The sequence below is a fragment of the Dromiciops gliroides genome, chromosome 2, assembly GCF_019393635.1.
Source record: "Dromiciops gliroides isolate mDroGli1 chromosome 2, mDroGli1.pri, whole genome shotgun sequence".
NCBI lineage: Eukaryota > Metazoa > Chordata > Mammalia > Microbiotheria > Microbiotheriidae > Dromiciops > Dromiciops gliroides.
The window spans coordinates 266,829,183-266,849,110 of NC_057862.1; the positions used below are offsets into that span (position 1 = coordinate 266,829,183).

The 19,928-nt window shown below is 38.7% G+C and overlaps 1 protein-coding gene across 2 annotated transcripts; it reads right to left on the reverse strand.

The window, feature by feature from the left end:
* Positions 1-1,274: 1,274 nt before the first annotated feature.
* Positions 1,275-18,490, reverse strand: GNPNAT1 (glucosamine-phosphate N-acetyltransferase 1). 2 transcript variants are annotated; one of them, XM_043983025.1, is made up of 6 exons: positions 18,203-18,490; positions 8,020-8,175; positions 6,149-6,211; positions 5,512-5,639; positions 4,255-4,316; positions 1,275-2,493 (listed from the first exon to the last, which is right to left on the reverse strand). In XM_043983025.1, the coding sequence occupies exons 1-6, from the start codon at positions 18,336-18,338 to the stop codon at positions 2,346-2,348; spliced, it is 693 nt and encodes a 230-aa protein (XP_043838960.1). In that variant the 5' UTR covers positions 18,339-18,490; the 3' UTR covers positions 1,275-2,345. The 2 variants fall into 2 exon arrangements, with proteins under 2 accessions (XP_043838960.1, XP_043838961.1); XM_043983026.1 differs by lacking the exon at positions 18,203-18,490 and adding an exon at positions 17,728-18,150.
* Positions 18,491-19,928: the final 1,438 nt, after the last annotated feature.

The window sequence follows — 19,928 nt, forward strand, 5'->3', positions numbered from 1 at the left end:
CGTGGCAGCTAAAAATCACTTAAAACATTCAAGTTTACATGCTAGCTTCCTCCTGTAGGGAAATGTCATACCTCATAGTTCAAGGTGTATTCTGAATTGCTAACGTTTTACTGACATGTAGTTGTAATTTACTATGCAGCAAAATTATTAAAAAAACAACAACAACAAAAAAAAACAGCCTGTAAATCTGTGCTTAATTTACTCTGCTTTTAACAAATACATCTTGGACAAAGTTCTAAGAATATATGAATGCTACAATGCAAGAGGCACAAAATACTAAAATTTTATTTTGTGAAACTATTAAACTCTGTACAAATAGATTTAGTTAGCATTTTGTGCTATTGTGTCTGAAAAAAATTATTTAAAACTAATTTTAGGGGCAGCTAGGTGGCGCAGTGGATAGAGCACCGGCCCTGGATTCAGGAGGACCCGAGTTCAAATCCGGCCTCAGACACTTAACACTTACTAGCTGTATGACCCTGGGCAAGTCACTTAACCCCAATTGCCCCACCAAAAAAAAAAAAAAAGTAAAACTAATTTTAGCCACTTGATATCATGAAATGATTTTTAAAATATTTTCTGTTGATACTGTAGTCCAACAGTTCAAATTTTCCATTTTCAGTCTCTAGAACCTTTATATTTAAGTACCTTTCAAAAGAATGAGGTCCAGTCTGGTTTAAAATTCCAGTTATGTGTGTAAAAATGTGAGTGGGTTTTTTGATGTTTTAGTTTCAGCTGAATCTAATCAACATTTTTAAAGTCACCAAAGCTGACCATTTTTATGGGTTTTTAAAAAAAATGTTATACTTACTTAAAGCTATCCAAATGGCTTTATGGAACGCAGACCACAGGTAGTCCAACCAATACCTGAACCAGAATCCACTTCATTTTCCTTTTGGATGGCTGTAAAATGGTCCCTCTGGAACTTCTATTCACTGCTGACTAATGATTAAAAGCAAAATAAATCTGATCCTTCTTTCCTGTCACCACCCTTCAACTACTTGAATTAGCAGCTAAAATATCCTTGTATACCTATGTCTTAGAATTTAGATTTTCTTGGATCATTGCCTACTTGAGAGTAACGTTTTAAATAAATCTCCAGCTTGGATGTGATTTTTCCTTTTATTTTGGTGCCACTTCATTTCTTTCCAGCATGTTTTCCTCACTAATAAGATAAGCACCTATGAACATGGCAGATATGAAAACAGTATATCCAGGAAAAGCATTAGCCATCTTGGTAGGGATGAGAAGCAAAAAGCAAATACAATAGCAGATGATGAAAACAGATGATCTTTAATTACTTTGCAAAGAACTAATGCCTAAATAACATTGACCATTACCTGAGGACCTAGAAGTTCAAGAATTATTAGAAGGGAAGACATGAAAAATTTTACAAATGAACAGTAAATTTCCTAAATTTTTATTTGCTACTAAAAATAAAATCAGAAAACAGCAAATACTAAAAAGTACATGTTATCACTGAGAAAATCTCCAACCAATTTTATGAATACAACAAAAGTAATGAGATTTCCCCATACAATGTTTATCTAAAGGGTGCCTCAATGAAAAGCTATGAGATCTGTTTCTTTCAGAATTGGGGGGAAATTGAGGTTACCACAATGTGGAGTACCTATATTAGATAAACACAGATGCCTAGATTAAGAGAAAATCAAATTATATTGACATGTCATAGGTAAAAACAGCTACTTCTTACTTTGAATCTCTTCATTACCCCCTAGACAATAGGTTTTCATCAAATTAAAATACTTAAAATGGAAAGTTTTAAATTTTTTATGAAGCAATTATTTTATATTTGTCAGCATTGGTATTATTAACTCCCCGAAATATCTGTGTCCAATGAGTTAACAATGGCTAGTTTACCTAATATTAAGTCAGGCTGCAATTAAACCTATAAGTTTTTTATTATAACTAAAGAAACTAGTTATCCAATAATTTTTGTACACTACAGGATATTCTCTTACACGATTTGTTTCTTTTGCATAACAAGTAAGATAGTAAACAGATAACTTTATACTTTGACTACAAAGAAATAAAACCCAACTTTAGAAAAATACAGGAAAAATTTCAAGTTAAAAATATATGCCTTTGGTTAAAAGTCAATTCCTTCATAACATTCATTTACAGACTAATATCACAGCATGCTCCACCAATCCAATTTAATCTTCTGATAATATGCCAAACTTGTGTATTAAAATTTTTGTCCAGTATTTTATGGGGGAGAAGGTGTGTGTCACTGGTTTTGTAGCAATAAAATACTTTGATTTAGAATAACCTAGTTGCAATAAATTTCTTTGCTTTCATTCTAAAAATGATTCTTGCTATTATTACTTTAAAAACCTGTGATACATGTAGTTTTCTTCAGATACAGCATATCCAAACTTTTTATAGAAGCCAACATTTTGTGGAAGACATTCAAGGGTAATTTTGTAACAGTTCAGTTTTTTACTTAGCAGAGTAAGAGTTGACAATAACCTGAAAAAAGAAGAATAAACTCTTGAGAATAAAGTCATTTTGAACAGCTTTTTGAAAGACAGATGAATTCCTGATGGCAGCCGTGCAGCTGGGGTTTTTTTGGTTTTATTTTGTTTATTATTATTATTATTATTATTTTTGGTGAGGCAATTTGGTTACATGACTTGCCCAGGGTCACAAAGCTAGTAAGTGTCAAGTGTCTGAGGCCAGATTTTAACTCAGGTCCTCCTGAATCCAGGGCCGGTGCTCTATCCACTGCGCCACCTAGCTGCCCCTATCATGCAGGGGGGTTTTTTTGTTTTTTTTGTTTTTTGTTTTGTTTAGTGAGGCAATTGGGGTTAAGTGACTTGCCCAGGGTCACACAGCTAGTAAGTGTCAAGTGTCTGAGGCTGGATTTGAACTCAGGTACTCCTGAATCCAGAGCTGGTGCTCTATCCACTGCACCACCTAGCTGCCCTATCATGCAGTTTTAAAAAGAATTAAGTTCTGTGCTTTTATGAGCATTTTCTCAAAATTAAAATATAAAATGTGATTAAAGTTCATGAACTAACTAAATCTCCACCTTTATATCAACTGCAAGGTGTTTAGATGTCACTTCCATTGCATATGCAAAAAATTTTTTAAAAATGGTTTACGGAAATAAGATGGTAGTATTTTTTAAATTGCTGCAAATATTTTAAATTTGCCAAAAAAACAAAACAAAAATCTTACCATTATTAAGAATAAAAATACAACCCTTTAGGCCATGTTTTAGAACTTTATTCTAGGAAAGGGCATGTTTATGCTCCCAAATCTACTGAAAGAATTCTGTGGATAGTTTTTTGAATTTTTTAAAAATTAAGACAATGTATCACAGATTTAAAGTTGAAACTGACCTTAAATGAGGCTGAGAGAGATTTACTGAATTGCCAAAAGTTACTCAAATAGCAAGGAGTAGAGCCAGTATTTGAACCTAAATCTTCTAATTTTGAACCTACTGCCCTTTCCACTGTATCTTGGTGACAACTGGCTGGTCTTTAGAAAACTGTTTGCTAGGAGAGCATGGTGAATCCTGGGCCCTTTCCAGGATTCCAAAACCATGGAGTGAAGTTACAACATTCTCTGGGTCCTAGCTAATAATTATTGGCAATTATTGGTAACATCTTAGGAGTTGCTACCAAAAAGTATAGCTCATTTTACCTCTTACTAGAATTCTAAAACTAGCTTGATGAATATTTTTTGTTTCAAATGTATACACAAAAGTTATAACTGATAACTTCAAATGAAGTACCTAAACAATCAATTTGTAAGATTTTTTTTTTATTAACATTTTCTTTGTTTTTTTTTTTGGTGAGGCTATTGGGGTTAAGTGTCTGAGGTCTGCCCGTGCTCTATCCACTGTGCCGCCTAGCTGCCCCTGTAAGATTTTTTTAAACTCTGTTTTCTTTTGTTGAGTCATTTTTCAGTGGTGTCCAACTCTTCATGAACCCAAAATCAGGAAGATGAATCTTCCTGACTTCAGCACCCCACCCCCATCCCCCTTATATCTCCCCCAACTCAGTCTTGACAAGAATTTAATTATGTATGAAGAACAGCTAGGTGGTAAAACAGATAAAGCACCAGCTCTGGAGTCAGGAGGACCTGAGTTCAAATTTGGCCTCAGACACTTGACACTTCCTAGCTGTGTGACCCTGGGCAAATCACTCATTGCCCTGCAAAAAACAAAACAAAAAATGTCTAATCTACCCAAAGTTGGTATTGTTTCTGCCACAGAATACTTACAGTTTTCCCAGTTGCTTTCCTCTGCATTCATCACTCACAACAACATCTTCTACTCTTCCTCTCTGTGAAAATATTTGTACTTGTGTTTAGTTAAAAAAAAAGGAACCTTTTGTTTAATAAATCATCATGTGAACATAGTCATTACTGACACTATTTTGAAGAGAAATGCATATTGTTAGAAGCTTGTATGTACAGTTTTATGTACTTTTGTCTCTAATATTCCTGGAAGCAGAATACTGCCAGTATACTGTATTTTGGAAAGAGGAATTTGGAATCAGAGATCCTGGGTTCAAATTCCAGCTCTGCTATTTATGACGTGTGACCTTGGGCAAATTGCTTAACCTTTCTGGGCCTAAATGATTTCTTTATAATCATATAAAGATGCCTTGTTTAGGGGGCAGCTAAGTGGTGCAGTAGATAGAGCCCTGGATTCAGGAGGACCTGAGTTCAAATCCAGCCTCAGACACTTAACACGTACTAGCTGTGTGATCCTGAGCAAGTTACTTAACTAACCCCAATTGCCTCACCAAAAAAAAAAAAAAAGATGCCTTGTTTAGCACCAATGCACCTTTAAAAAAAGCAATAATTTAGTCATAAGTTTGCTCACAGAACTCACAGAACCCAGCAGCCATGTGCCGTCATCTTGAGCCTGCCATCTTGTTCCCACTTCTGTCCTTGAATTCAGGTGCAATTTACTTAAGCTCAGGAACTCTCCTCAGAACCATTAATCAATACTTTAAAATTGATAAGGCTTTTGGAAAAAGTATTGCAACAAGTAGAGTAACAGTTCCCAGTTGAGTATTCCAGATACTTGCTTCTAAGACTTCATGTACATGACTTGATCTTTTTCTTTACCCAATTTTGAGTTTTTTAGGCTAATTAGTCTTTACTGACATTGCTCCATGCTTGCTTTTCTTTGTATTTATCAGCATACACTATGACCAACTTCAATTGTTACATAAAATTTTGCTGTCTTTAGGGACTAAAAATTTTTCAAAGGAAACAGATTTTTGTAACTTTTTTTTTGCAGGGCAATGGGGGTTAAGTGACTTGCCCAGGGTCACACAGCTAGTAAGTGTCAAGTGTCTAGAGCCAGATTTGAACTCAGGTCCTCCTGAATCCAGAGCCAGTGCTTTATCCACTGTGCCACCTAGCTGCCCCCTCTATAGCTGTTTTTTTAACATTATTAGTGTTTAAATGTATCTGTCCCACATTGTCAAGGAATGTCAAGCCTTGGTTGGAATAAGAGAAGCATACCTTTGCACATGAATGGATGAATTTATGTTCTATTATCAGAGTAGCTGTAGCAACAATCTGCCCTATAGTGACATCTTCTACAACTGTAACATAATAATCCCCTGATTTCCTCATGTGTTCAAATGATCCTGTAGGAATAGGAAAAGATATCATTATATAGTAGGTGTATAACTTTAGTAGCTCACAGAACCTTTAAATTAGTGGAGGAAAAAAATCATATATATTATGAAAAATGACCTAGAGATTGAGAAGAATTATACTCCAGTCTCAAATGGAGATAACATTTTAAAAAATATTTTAGAACAAAGACCTATTGTTTTTTGATAAGGCAATGACAGTATTCAGATTCAGTGGAACCACTGCTATATCTATATAGCATGAGAAACTTCCCAAGACAGGGTAAGGATTGCATAAAAACAGAGATAGAGAGATTTATCAGTCATCTTTGTCATATTTCAACTTTAGACTAAGGTAAGCCATACCTACTAAATAAATAACTTCACTAATTTTTCTATTTATGTCTTCCCAATTTTGCCAAATGTGTGCACAATGGGCAGAACAAAACCCACAAAGACAACTTGACTTATCTTCCCTTTATTCCTTTTCAAATAACAAAGACAGGCAGATGTGTACTCACTCATAAATTGCTCAGGACTGACCACTCCAGTTTCTGTCAGCTGACCAAGTACCTTAAAAAATCCTAGTTCGGAAAAATAAATTTCATATAAAATGACTTTTTTTGGAGCAAAGGTGCATCTAGGAAGAAACTAAAACATAGTTCTGTTTTTACAAATAATCACTCTTCTTCCTCCACCCCACCCCAAACTCCCCCCAAGAAACCACAAATGCATTTGTGTCATGCATCTCAATTGGCAATATTTTTTTTAAATAGCATCTATATTTTTCAAGAAATGAAATATAAATGGATTACATTCATAAATGACACCAATTATCACACAATACATGACTAGTTACCCATGAATTTATGGCAAAATATCTAAAACACAGAAACTGCTTTTAAAAACAAACATGCGGGGCAGCTAGATGGTACAGTGCATAGAGCACTGGCCCTGGATTCAGGAGGACCTGAGTTCAAATCCGGCCTCAGACACTTAACAATTACTAGCTGTGTGACCCTGGGCAAGTCACTTAACCCCAATTGCCTCACTCACACACACACACACAAAACAAACATGCTTTTTCCCAAAGGACAATTTTTTTTTTAATTTTTGTAGCCATAAGAATAGACCTCATCAAAACTCATTCTTCAGCTTTAGGTTGGAAACATTTAAAACTTTTAAGGTTCATGACAACCATTTTGCCCTAGGTTTAGATTTTTTTATTTTTTGCTTAATTTAGTGAATGAAAACAATTTTTGTATAATCGCTTTCACTTTACATAAGATTTCTCCACAATGTGGCTTATCTGAGAAAAATATTATTGGAGGAAAAGTAGAAAGAAGACCTTGTCTACTTAGTAATTTCCTATATCCTGAAAAGAGAGATCAAAGTGCTTATAAGTAAGCTATTTCAAGGGGAGACAGAAGTAAAAAGTGATGATGGTATTCCTCCCAGCAGAAAGAAAATCTGGAGAATACAGGATGAGAAAAGGTGAATCTCTACCATTCCTCCTGAATTATCTTCATTGTGTCTAATTTATTTAATGTTGAACACAGTATTGAAACACATATATTTAAATAAAGATGAAAAAATACATGATAAACATTAACTTTAGATCTTAATTAACCTTAAATCCCATCATCTACATCAATTCTAATTGGCTTTCCAGTTTGGAACTATGCCCAAAGAGCTATGGAACTGTGAATACCCTTTGATCCCAAAGACATCCTCAAAAAGAGAAAAAGACTTCTTTGTACAAAAAATATTTCTAGCAGCTCTTTTGGTGGTGGCTAAGAACTGGAAATCAGAGGAATGCCCATCAATTGGGGAATGGCTAAACAAGCTGTGGTATATGATGATGATGCAATATTATTGTGCAATAAGAAATGACAAGCAGGATGATTTCAGAAAGGTCTGGAAAGACTTATATGAACTGATGTATAGTGAAGAGAGCAGAACCAAGAGAACACTGTTTGATGAAGAACTGTGAAAGACAACTATTCTCAACAATACAATGATCCAAGACAATCCCAAAGGAGTAATGATGAAACATACTATTCGCCTCCAAAGAAATGGTATTGATGGAACACAGACTGAAGCATGCTATTTTTCACCTCTTCTTTCATTTTTTCTTTTATTCAAGTTTTCTTAAATAAAATGACTAACATGGTAATGTTTTACATAATTGCACATGTATAACCTATATCTGATTCCTCTCCCCCCTCCCTAAGGTGGTAAGCAGGGAGAAAAGGAGGGATAAAAATTGGAACACAAAACTATAAATAAAAATGTTGTTTACTTTTAAAAAATTCTAATTGGCTTTCATTAGTACAAATAAGAGAATAAACCAATTCAAGTTATGATTAATAAATGTGAAATTAATCAATACCTCTGTTTAGATCTGCAGTACAAAGAGGCCTCAAAACCAAACCATCTCCTGGGTGTGTTGGGGAAATGGCTGGGGAAAATGTTGCAGTATTCTGGCTCCAGTCCACCTCTTTCAATAGACTTGGGTCAAACATAGGTGTTTCATCAGGCTTCATGACTGCAATGAGGAATGAAAATGAAGTAGTAATTTATACAAAGAAATTTTGTCTCAGAAAAAAATGTTTCTGAAGGGCAAAGAAACTCTTGAATAATATAAAAAAAGTAATCAGTGAAATTTAAGTTTTTAAAAGGTATAATGAAATAAAATAAAAGGTATGATGGGGGGGTAGCTAGGTGGTGCAGTAGATAAAGCACCAGCCCTGGATTCAGGAGAACCTGAGTTCAAATCCAGCCTCAAACACTTGACACTTACTAGCTGTGTGACCCTGGGCAAGTCACTTAACCCTCATTGCCCCGCAAAAATTTTAATTTTAATTTTTTTTAAAAAAAGGTAAGATGGGAGGCAGCTAGGTGGCACAGTGGATAGAGCACTGGCCCTGGATTCAGGAGGACCTGAGTTCAAATGTGGCCTCAGACACCTAACACAGCTGTGTGACCCTGGGCAAGTCACTTAACCCTCATTGCCCTGCAAAAAAAAAAAAAAAAGGTAAGATGAGGGGCAGCTAGGTAGGTGGTGCAGTAGATAGAGCACCAGCCCTGGAGTCAGGAGTACCTGGGTTCAAATCCGGCCTCAGACACTTAACACTTACTAGCTGTGTGACCCTGGGCAAGTCACTTAACCCCAATTGCCTCACTTTAAAAAAAAAAAAAAGGTATGATGGCAGTTTAGTAATTTTGGCTTCTCAATTCTATATGCCAGTACATATATAGATACATAGAACCTTTAAAACGATCTCACATTTATATTAGAGTTAGCAAAGTATTTTATATATATTATTTAATCTGATTCCCACAACAAACCTGTAATATAGATACTACTATTATCACAATTTTACACATAAGGAGGAGAGGTTAACTTGCTCAGGGTCACATACTGCTAGTATCTGAAGAGGGATAAGAACCTAAGTTTCCAATACTAACCATTATACCTGTTACTAGTTTTACATGGAAGAAATGTGTAAGGCTACAAATTTCTTTTAAAGACAGAAGATTTGCTCATGAATTGGTTTATAAAATTTCAAAGTCTCTTCCATATTCAGATATTATCAGATGTATTAGAAAAAACCTCTAAGAACCTACCTCTAACCCCTGCCCAATCCCACTAGCCCTCAGTACTATCCCATCACTATTTCTGCCTTCTCAATTTTCAATGAATCAGTTCAGTTCCACATTTTTCTCTTGCCAAACAAACTCCAATCCTGAGTTATGCCATCTTTCTTCTCACAAATTGCTAAATAGAAATGGAAGAAATAGTGAAATCATAGTCACTAAAGACAATCCTATCACATTCCTCCTTAATTGACTTTCCTATCCCATTCACCACAGCAGCTGTTCTGAACCTTTTCTTTTCAAGTCTCTTGTGCCACTTTGCCTATACCCTCTCTTCTGAGGATCTTAATTTTATTTTTTGGGGTGAGGCAATGAGGGCTCAGTGACTTGCCCAGGGTCACACAGCTAGTAAGTGTCTGAGGATGGATTTGAACTCAGGTCCTCCTGATTCCAGGGATGGTGTCACCTCGCTGCCCCAAGATCTTCATATCTTAATCAAAAAACCCAGGACACTTGCTGAGACTTTTCTTCTTCCTCTCAATTCCTCTGATATTGTCCCACTAGCTCCTCCTTTGTACCAGTCTTTGATGAGATATCTCCCTTCTGTTCATTAAGGTCAGCACCTCCACGTGTACCCTCAATCCCATCCCAATATTTAATCTCTCCCTAACTTTTTTTTTATTTGCCAATGTTTTTTTTAATTTTATTATTTTCCAGTTACATATTACATATAAGGATAGTTTTCAACTTCTGCCCTCACTGGACTTTTCCAATTTTTTTTTTCTCTCCCCCTCCCCTTCCTCCCTCCTCCCCAAGATGGAAAGCAGTCTGATATAGGTTGTTCTCCCTATCTTTTAATGCTAACTACAAATATGCTCAAGTTCTCCCACCACATCCTTTGACAACCCTGCCTAAATCTCATGATTCCTACCACCTATTGTCCTATATCTTGCCTTCTTTTCTCAGCTAAACTTGAAAAGCTCTCTACAATAGTAACATTGATTTACTCTTATCATACTTTCTTTTAAAAGCCTCTGTGTAGGGGCAGCTAGGTGGTACAGTTGGATAGAGCACCACCCCTGGAGCCAGGAGGACCTGAGTTCAAACTTGGCCTCAGACACTTGACACTTACTAGCTGTGTGACCCTGGGCAAATCACTTAACCCCAAATGCCTCACAAAAACAAAAACAAAAAGCCTCTGTGTCTCTCGATTCTCCTTTCTGTCTGAATGCCCCTCGGTCTCCTTTGTTGCAGCTTCATCCATGTCTCATTAATTAGGAAAGTATAAGAGGATTGCCTTGCAAAAGGTGGGGGAGGAGCTCAGTTGTGATTAACTAGTACAAATTTATCAACCAATATTTAACAGACACCTATTATGTGACAGGCACTATGCTAAGCAATAGGGATACAAAAAGAAGCAAAAGACAGTCCCTGCCCTCAAGGAATTTACAATCTAATGTGGAAGATCACATGCCAACAAATATATACAAACTACAGACTGGATAAATAGGAAATAATTAAGAAAGGAAAGACACTAGAATTCAGAGAGACTGGGACAGGCTTCCTGTAAAAGATGAGATTTTAGCTGAAATTTACTTAAAGGAAACCAGGGAAATCCTTAGAAGAGAGGATTGAAGGCATGAGGGAGCTGAGAGCTGGGTTGAAGAATACATTGTGAGAAATAAAATGTAATAAGACTACAAAGGTAGGAGGGGGCTAAGCTATGAAGGGCTTTTAATGCCAAATATAAGATTTTGTATTTGTTCCAGGAGTTTGTAGGAAGTCACTGCAGTTTATTGACTGGAGAAAGTGACATGATCTGACCTGCATTTTAGGAAAATCACTTTAGTGACTGAATGGAGGATGTGGAAAGAAAAGAGGCAGGCTGGGGCAGCCAGGTGGTGCAGTGGATAGAGCACCGGCCCTGGATTCAGGAGGACCTGAGTTCAAATCTGGCCTCAGACAGTTGACACTTACTAGCTGTTGTGACCCTGGGCAAGTCACTTAACCCCAATTGCCTCACACCAAAAAAGAAAAAAAGATCCTAAGAGGATCATTCCTAGGTTTGGAACCTGAGGGACTGGATGGCATTGTCCTATACAGTAATAAGGAAAGTATGGGGGGAAGGGAGGAAAGAGTTTAGGTGGAATGATAATAAATTCTGCTTTGGACATGCTGAGTTTGAAATCCTGTTTGAGGTGTCTGAAAAGCAGTTGAAGATGCGAGATTGGAGGTCAGCAGTGAGGTACAGTCAGGCTAGATAGGCTTAAGAATTGCCACCATATGGGAAGCTAACAGTGTCACAGGCTGCAAAGAGGTCAAGGAAAATGACTGAGAAAAAAGGCTATGGATCTGGCAATTAAGAGATCATTGCTAACTTTGGAGAGAGCAATTTCAGCGGAATGATATGGTCAGAAGCCAGATTTTAAGGAGTTAAGAAGACAATAGATGGTCTTTTTGAGGAGTTTAGCCAAAAAAGGGCAGAAGAGACACAGGGCACCAGTTAGCAGGGATAGAAGAATCAAAAAAAGGGTTTTTTCAGGACGGAGGAGACATGGGCATGTCTGTAAGCAGTAAGCAATGAGCCAGTAGAGAGAGATTGAAAATAAGTGATAAAGTGGGAATAAACGAGGCAGCAATCTGTTGGAGGAGATGGGATGCAACGGGATTGCTTGAACAGGTTAGAGGGGTTGGCCATAGCCACCTCATCATGTGAGATGGGAGTGAATGAAAAAAAAAGTGGCAGAAGGCATCTGCCTAAGGTATAAAGAAGAGAGAATTAATGGTGAATGGCCTCAATTTTTTGTTTTTGTTTTTGTTAAAACAGGAGCAAAGGAGGCAGCTAGATGGCGCAGTGGTTAAAATACCAGCCCCAGATTCAGGAGGACCTGAGTTCAAATCCGGATTCAGACACTTGACACTTACTAGCTGCGTGACCCTGGGCAAGTCACTTAACCCTCACTGCCCTGCAAAAAAAGCCCCCAAAACAAAAACAAAAACAGGAGGCAAAGTTCTCAGCTGAGAGAGTGGAGTGACAAAGTCATGGGAGGTTTGAGGAGGAATGAAAAGGTTTGGAAGAGTCACTGTGGTGAATGAGACAGTGAGCTGATGAGGCAGGTGAGTGTGGACCCAGTTGAAGCAGTTGTCTGATTTTCTCTATCCTTATTCAGCCTCACATATGTAAGGAGTGAAGATGGCAAAGGATGGGAGTGAACCACAGCTGAGGCTTGGCTGGATGTAATTGGTGAAATGATACTGGATAAGGGATTCAAGAGAGAACAATGTAAAGTTGAATTGTTTAACCAAGAGGTCAAGATGGGTAAAATAGCTAGTATGGGGTAGATGGCCCGGGAGAAATGAAGAATCAATGTATTGGAGGTCATGATATGGATGAAAAAAGTAAGATTTTGTAAGGAAAATTTGGCAGAAACTTAGATTTAGTTCCCATACAAAAAAATGTTTCAATTTTCATTAAAACATGATAACAAACTCAGTCTAGAAAAAGCTCTAACAATAGACAATATTTCCAAACCCAAGTAAGAATACCATTAAAAAACAAAATGTTTTTGCCTTCTCTGGGCCACAATTTTTTTTTATCTGTACATTTGAGTTAAGACTAGACGAATCCTAAAGTGTTTTTCAGCTCCAAATCTATATTTAAGGGTTTTTCCTTCAAGTAAAATTTTAGTGATACAATACATATTAATTATATAAAAATTAAAATGTGACTTAGTCAATAAGCATTTATTAAGTGCCTACTATGTGTCGAGCACTGAGCTGAGTGCTAAAAATACAAAGGAAAGACAAAACCAGGTCTCGAGGTGCTCACAATCCATTGGGGAACACAATGTGCAGAGCCCCACGGTATACTCATGGTTAGCAGATGAAGATTCAGCAAAAGAGATTGAGAAGGAGCTATTAGATAAGTTAGGGAGAGAACTAGGAGTGGTCTCCTGAAACTAGAGAAAAGAGGGTATCTAGAAGAGGGGAGACAATAGTGTGAAAAGCTCTAAAGAGTTCAAAAAGAATGAGAATTGAGAAACAGTCATTAGATTTGGTTATTAACTGGTAAATTTTGAGAGCAGTTTCAGTTGAATGATGAATTTAGTTGAATGACAAGATTGGAAGGCAGATTGTAGACAGTTAAGAAATAATTGAGAGGAAAGGAATTATAGGCACTTATTGCAGACAATTCTTTCAAGGATTTGCCACTTAGTTGCCACTAAGAGATATATATAGGACAATGGGAATAGAAGGGTCATGTGAGTTTTTTGATGATAGGAAGTAGCCAGCAGACAAGGAGAGATTTAAGATAAGAGAAAGAGTAAGGATGATGGAAGGGACAATATACTGCCGGAGTCAGGATGGAATGAGATCACTTGTGCAGGTAGAGGTTTGCTTTGGCAAGGAGTAGGGCCACCTCTGATGTGAGACAAGTAAAGGCATCTGAATGATATAAAATGAGGAGAAGAGGGAGCTCTCAGTTGAATGCTTTCATTTTTTTTTAGTGAAGTATGAAGCAAGGTTCTCAGCTAAGAGAGCCAGGGGAGAGGGAGTTGTAGGGTATTTGAGGAGGGATGAGGTGGTATGAGGTTTGGAAAAGCCAAAGAGGCTTGAGTCCCTAGCTACCTTATATTAATGATTTCCCACAGACAAGCCTTACTTTGCCTTGTATTACTCCTACTATTCACCACCTTTACTCCTGAACATGTGTTACTAAACAAAGGTGGGAAAAAAATCACATAACTGTTCTAATTGGGCTAGTCTACTATATGTCCCTTACTCTTCAGAGTCTACACAATGGCTTTTCCAAACACTTGCATCCTTCTTCAAACCTCCCATGGCTCCCACTCTTCCTACCCTCTCACCTGAAAACTTTGCCTCATATTTTACCAAAAAAAAAAAAAAGCACTATTTGTTGTGAGTTCCCTCTTCCCCATCTTCTGTCACTCATATGCTTTGTGACACTATCTCTTCCTTCACCATTACCTCACGTGATTCCATTCCATCCTGCCTCCTCCAACAAATTGTCCCCTCACTTATCTTCAATCTCTTCCAGTCTAGTGGCTCCTTTCCTACTGCCTATTTTTCTCCTGCATTCTCAAAAAACCCTCATTTGATCTTTCCACCCCTGATATTGTTCTATAAATCTTCTACCCTTTATGGCTAAACTCCCTGAAAAAGCCATTTAATAGGTACCTCCACTTTCCTCTCACTCTCTTCTGAACCACTTACAATATGGGTTCTGACTTCATAATTCAACTCCTCTCTCCAAAGTTACCAATGAACTCTTACTTGCTGGCCTCATCTCAATCCTTATTTCTCTTTGATCTCTCTGCAGTCTGTGACACTGACGGTTACCTTCTTCTCTCTAGGGTTTTGGATCACCACTCTCTCCTGATTTTTCTCCTACCTAACTGACCCCTCCTCATTCTCCTATACTGGATTCTCATCCACATCATGCCCTCTAACTATAGGTTTCCCACAAGGTTCTGCTCTCTTCTCTATATGTACTATCCCACTTGGTGATCTCATCAACTCCACTGATTTAACTACAATTTCTTTGGTGATGATTCTCAAATCTACCTATCCTACCCTCACCTCTCTGCTAACTTCCAATCCTGCATCTCCACCTGCCTTTCAGACATCTCAAACTGGATATCCAGTAAATTAGGGAACATCTTAAACTCTGCATGTCCAAAAGAGAACTCATTATCTTTTCCCCTAACCTCTCCCCCTACTGCCTTCCCTATTAATGTAACACCATCCTCCCAGTCCCTCAGGCTTTCAACCTAGGAGTTATCCTCAACTCCTCACTATCTCTCATACTTCATTATCCAATCTGTTACCAAAGCCTGTCAATTTTACCTTTACAACATCTCTCAAAGACCTCTCTCCTCTAACATGACACTTCTCTAGAGCAGTCCCTTATCATCTCACACCTGGACTATTTAGAATAATTTCCTTCCTCAAATCTCCCCCACTCCAATCAACTCTCTATTCAGCCAGCAAAGTGATTATCCTAAGGTATAGGTTTTAAAGCAATAGGTGTCACACACATACCACCACCACTCCATAAACTCCAGCTATCTTGTATCAACTCCAGTTTTGTTAGGATAGAACTGTAGACAATAGGTTCTAATTACTCTTTATTTCTTCTGGTTTTGTTGTGATTTCACCTTGTTCACCTGCTATTTTGAGGCTTTCTGGTAGAGGGGGCTAACAACCAGACACTCCTCAGAGGTTTCTCAAGGCTTCACTGTATTGCAGCGTACTACAATACTGAATTCTCATAAGAGTTTTAAATTACCTTAATAAATAGCGAAAAGAATTATAAAGATTGTTCTGAAAAAATGTTTAAAATAAAAACTTCTAGTATTTAAAGCAACAAATTTCATTCATCTGGAAAACAAACTTTATAGGGAATACCTTTCCCAATGTGGCCAGATAAATGAGATGTGATACAGTGGAAAGTGTACTAGATTTGGAGTCAAAGAACTTGAAGTTCAAAAATCTCAGCTCTTATCTTCCTGGCTTTGTGACCTTGGTCAAGTTACTTCTCTGGGCCTCACTTTCTTCATCTGTAAAAGGAGGGAACTAGATTAGATAGTTTTAGAAACTATTATCTATGCTACCTAAATATTACATAAGTTTAGTGAATTGTAACAGTGAGAAGGATCATCTAGTCCAAATCCATTCATTTTACAATTAAGAAGCTATGAGGCAGGGACAGCTAGGTGGCGCAGTGGATAAAGCACCGGGCCTGGATTCAGGAGTACCTGAGTTCAAATCCAGCCTCAGACACTTAACACTTACTAACTGTGTGACCCTGGGCAAGTTGCTTAACCCCAATTGCCTCACTTAAAAAAAAAAAAAAAAAAAAAGAAGCTATGAGGCCTAGAAACTGAGCCCAAGACCAAAGAGCAAATTAGAGGCAGAATCATGACTAAAATCCTGACTCAAAACCCAGAATGCTTTCCAATAACAAAACAAATATGTGTAAACATAACCCCAGGGGGAAAGTCACTGCAGCTCAGATTAACTCAAACTCATTCCATAATATACACACACCCTGCACACTCCTGTCTACTTCTGGCATATCTATACTTATCTTCACTTCTGACCTGTAATTCACACCAGGCTCAGTCTCACACTTATTGGGCCACTGGTCTTGCCATATTTATCTAATTATATATTTTCCAAATAACATTCACTGTCTTGTTTTCCACAATTTAGGATACAAAACATGTATTTTTATCTGTTTTACCACAATAGCTAGTCCAGTGTCACACAGCTAGTTAGTAGCAGGGCTAAAACTAGAACCCACATGTCATTTATCCAACAACCACAGGTAAGAATTTAGAGTATCTCAATTAAAGGACTTGTGATTTCCCAAGTGTGAGGAATGTCAAGCCCAGTAATCTACACACTACCCCAAGTTGGTGCTCTACATACTGTAACGATTGGAATGACACCACCTGCTGGAGATTTACTGTAGAAAAGCTCCGCCATGAGGTGAACATCTCTGAGGGCAAGAGCATGTGTCTTTTCTTTGGCGTCAGGAAGTGACGTTTGCTGGTGGGAGAGAGAAGGGGGAGCCTGGAGCTCTCTCTCTTTTCCTGTGGACTATGGCAGAGAGCAGAGCTAGGAATGCTCTCTCTCTTTAATAGATGAATGTAGGCCTTTCCTTCTCTCTTTACCAAATTCTTATTCTCCTTAACAAATGCTTAAAAATCTAACTCTTGCTAAAGCTTATAATTTATTGGCAACCACTCATTAGATATTTTAGACAGAATAGCTAGAATTTTAGCTTTAACAAAACAAAAACCTAGAAGTCTCTAACAGTCAAGAGGTAATTTTTCTTCCAATACATCATATTGCCTACTTTAAATAGCACCTCACCAAAGAAGTTCTATGTTAATCCTAAAGATTTTCAGATTTAATCTTCATTTAGGTAGATGTTAGTCTAGAAAGAAAAAATGTTAATGAATAAGATTCAAGACTTGAATTCTATTCCCATCTGTGCTACTAGTTATAAAATTGGGGCAAGTCACTAAAGCTTTCTGGTCGGTTTCCTTAGTAAAATACAGGGATTGGATACCTCCTATCTCTAAAATTATTTTAATGCTTTCCATTTAGAGCAATAAACTTCATCTGGAACTTGTATTCTGCATTGACTAAATAACAGGTGAAGATATTCCTTTATATAAAAGACCATCTTCCATTCACTACAATATATACAATTTGCTTTTTAAAAAATCTTAGAAAATGTTGGCCCTTTTAAACGGGGGGGGGGGGGGGGGAATGGAACTGGTTGGTGGGTTTCCAGGATTGTTTCCAGGGTAGTTTCAACACCAATGAAAATGAACAAAGAGTACTTTACCTCACGTCTCCCCCTCCCCCCAACGCCCCACCCCCGCCAACCCGGGCAGATGCAATGTGGTCCAAGTGGACACCATCTGAAACAGAAAGCCTGCACAGCTCAGGGTCAATAACTGACCAGATTGGCTTCCTGAGGTCGCCTACAGAGCGTCCACTTTACGCCTCCTCCAAGAAAGTGTTCTGGTAAAAGGAGTACCCGCCCTTCAGGGCACGGTACACAGCGAAACCCTCCCTTCAGACAGGGCAGCGTGCCGGGCCCGGGCCCCTTCCTGATCTCCCGCAGCGCCGGGCCGAGTCTCCGGGAGTTCCCGCCTAAGGGGCACAGGCGTGCTTTATTGTTAAAGTCCGACAGAAGCTCCGAGGGGGCTGGCAGCCTCGGCTCAGCTCTCTCAGGCAGGTCGGAGCCTGGCCCCAAGCCCCGTGTCTGGGGGAAGAGCGAGAAGCGGCCACACGGTCCTAAAGCCGCCTCTCGGCACATCCTTCCTTATGTCTACCCTCGCCCAGCGAACAGCGGACCAGCCTGCAGACCCAACTCGGCCTCGCCCCTTCCAGCATAACCGCGTTCGGCGCACCCGTCCGGCACCGCAGCTCACCTGCTCGCGAGGCGCCAAATCCGCATCCGGCTTCCGCTTCAGCTCCTGCTTCCCCTCCTAGCGCTTCTCCCGCGCCCCCGGCGGCACCGTGGCGGCCCAGACGTGGCAGCGATGGTGCTCCCGCCCCCTGACGCATGGGCCGAGAGGAGGGCAGCGCCCTGACGGAACCGGAGCTGATGACCCGGACCTGAGGGAGTGGGAAGGGAGCAAGGAAAGAAAGGTCCGGGGTAGGGTTGAGGTGGAAGCTACTAACGGGAACTCCATGACTAGCGTAACGCCATATTCTTCCCCCCCCGCCCGCCTGGAACTGCGTCAGACCCAGGGCCTCACACTTAGACTCATCACCTTCAGGAAACGAGCCCACTTTTTCTCTCATCTCGGAAGAATTCATCATCTTTAGTATTGTGTATTCATCCCGGGAATAAACTTAACTCCGGAGTCACTTGGGACGGGTGTTTTTCTTTTTCGTAGCAGTAGGAGTCATGACTAGGAAGTGCACAACAGGTTCTTTTTGCTTCTCTGTGGCTGTTTTCATTTCACAGGATTTAGAGCTGGCAAGGAGTCTGGGAATTCATTCCCTCTAATACTTCCATTTTAAAGTTGAATACTCAGAGTTCTAGAAAGAAGGGATTTAGCCCAAGTCACATAAGTAGGGAAGTTTTCCATAACACTTTGGTACATCTCTTTGTTATTTCTTCTTTTCATTATTTTTGGTTCTGCTCTAAGATCTTAAGTTACAAATAGTACAGAAAACCGTTGGATTTGGGAAAAGTTCCAGCTCCGTAGTACTTGTGTGGCGGAACAAATTTCACATAACTTTTCTTGGCCTTAGTTGCTTCTGTCTGTGGATCTTAAAGGATCGTGAGAAAAGTAAAAGTAAGTGTACTTAATCAATTCAGCAACAATATTAAATAATTATGTGCAAGGCACAGTGTTAGGACAGTAAAAATGTATTGGACGTTTGGACTGATGGAGCTACCTTATTATCCAAAAAGATTTTATGAAACCCTGAATTAATAGGAGCAAAATGCCCTTTGACTGAGCGCCAAACAGAATCCACATAGCTAGCAGATAAGTCCCTATCTGCTGACTTCTTTCCCCAGGATAGTAAATTCCTACCTTGGTAAAACATCTGAGCATCCTCATCCTTGCCAAACCCCCTTTTTTTGGAATCCTATAATCTCAGGATAGTGTTTCTGTTGTCGCACTATCAAACTGATTGTAGGTGGTATTTCCTACATTCTTGTTATAACTGAAATTGTTAAAACTGATTTGCATTACATCCATTCTTATAGTTTTTGCTTTTAGGTTGATTCTCATCATGCTTAGTGAAACCGATAACACCCTGTAACCAGTGAGCAAAGAAACCTTATTTACCCTCAGAAAGAGGGAGTCTTTGAGTTCCTTCTTCGGAAGGGGACTCCACATGATTCATGCCTGCTTGTTCTTGAGACAAATAAACTGGTACTATGCTTTCTTTTCCTGTCTGTCTCTGATCTGGTTTTTCCTGTAGGAGATGTTATGAAAATAATAATTTCTCTGACCTGTTTTTTTTTTCTGTAGAAGACAGGCATAAAAACAAAAATTTACAGAAATAGTTCCTGTGACTTAGATTTGATTGGAAATTAGAAAAAAAATGCATTGTTAGGGGCAGCTAGGTGGTACAGTGGATAAAGCTCTGGCCCTGGATTCAGGAGGATCTGAGTTTAAATTCAGCCTCAGACAC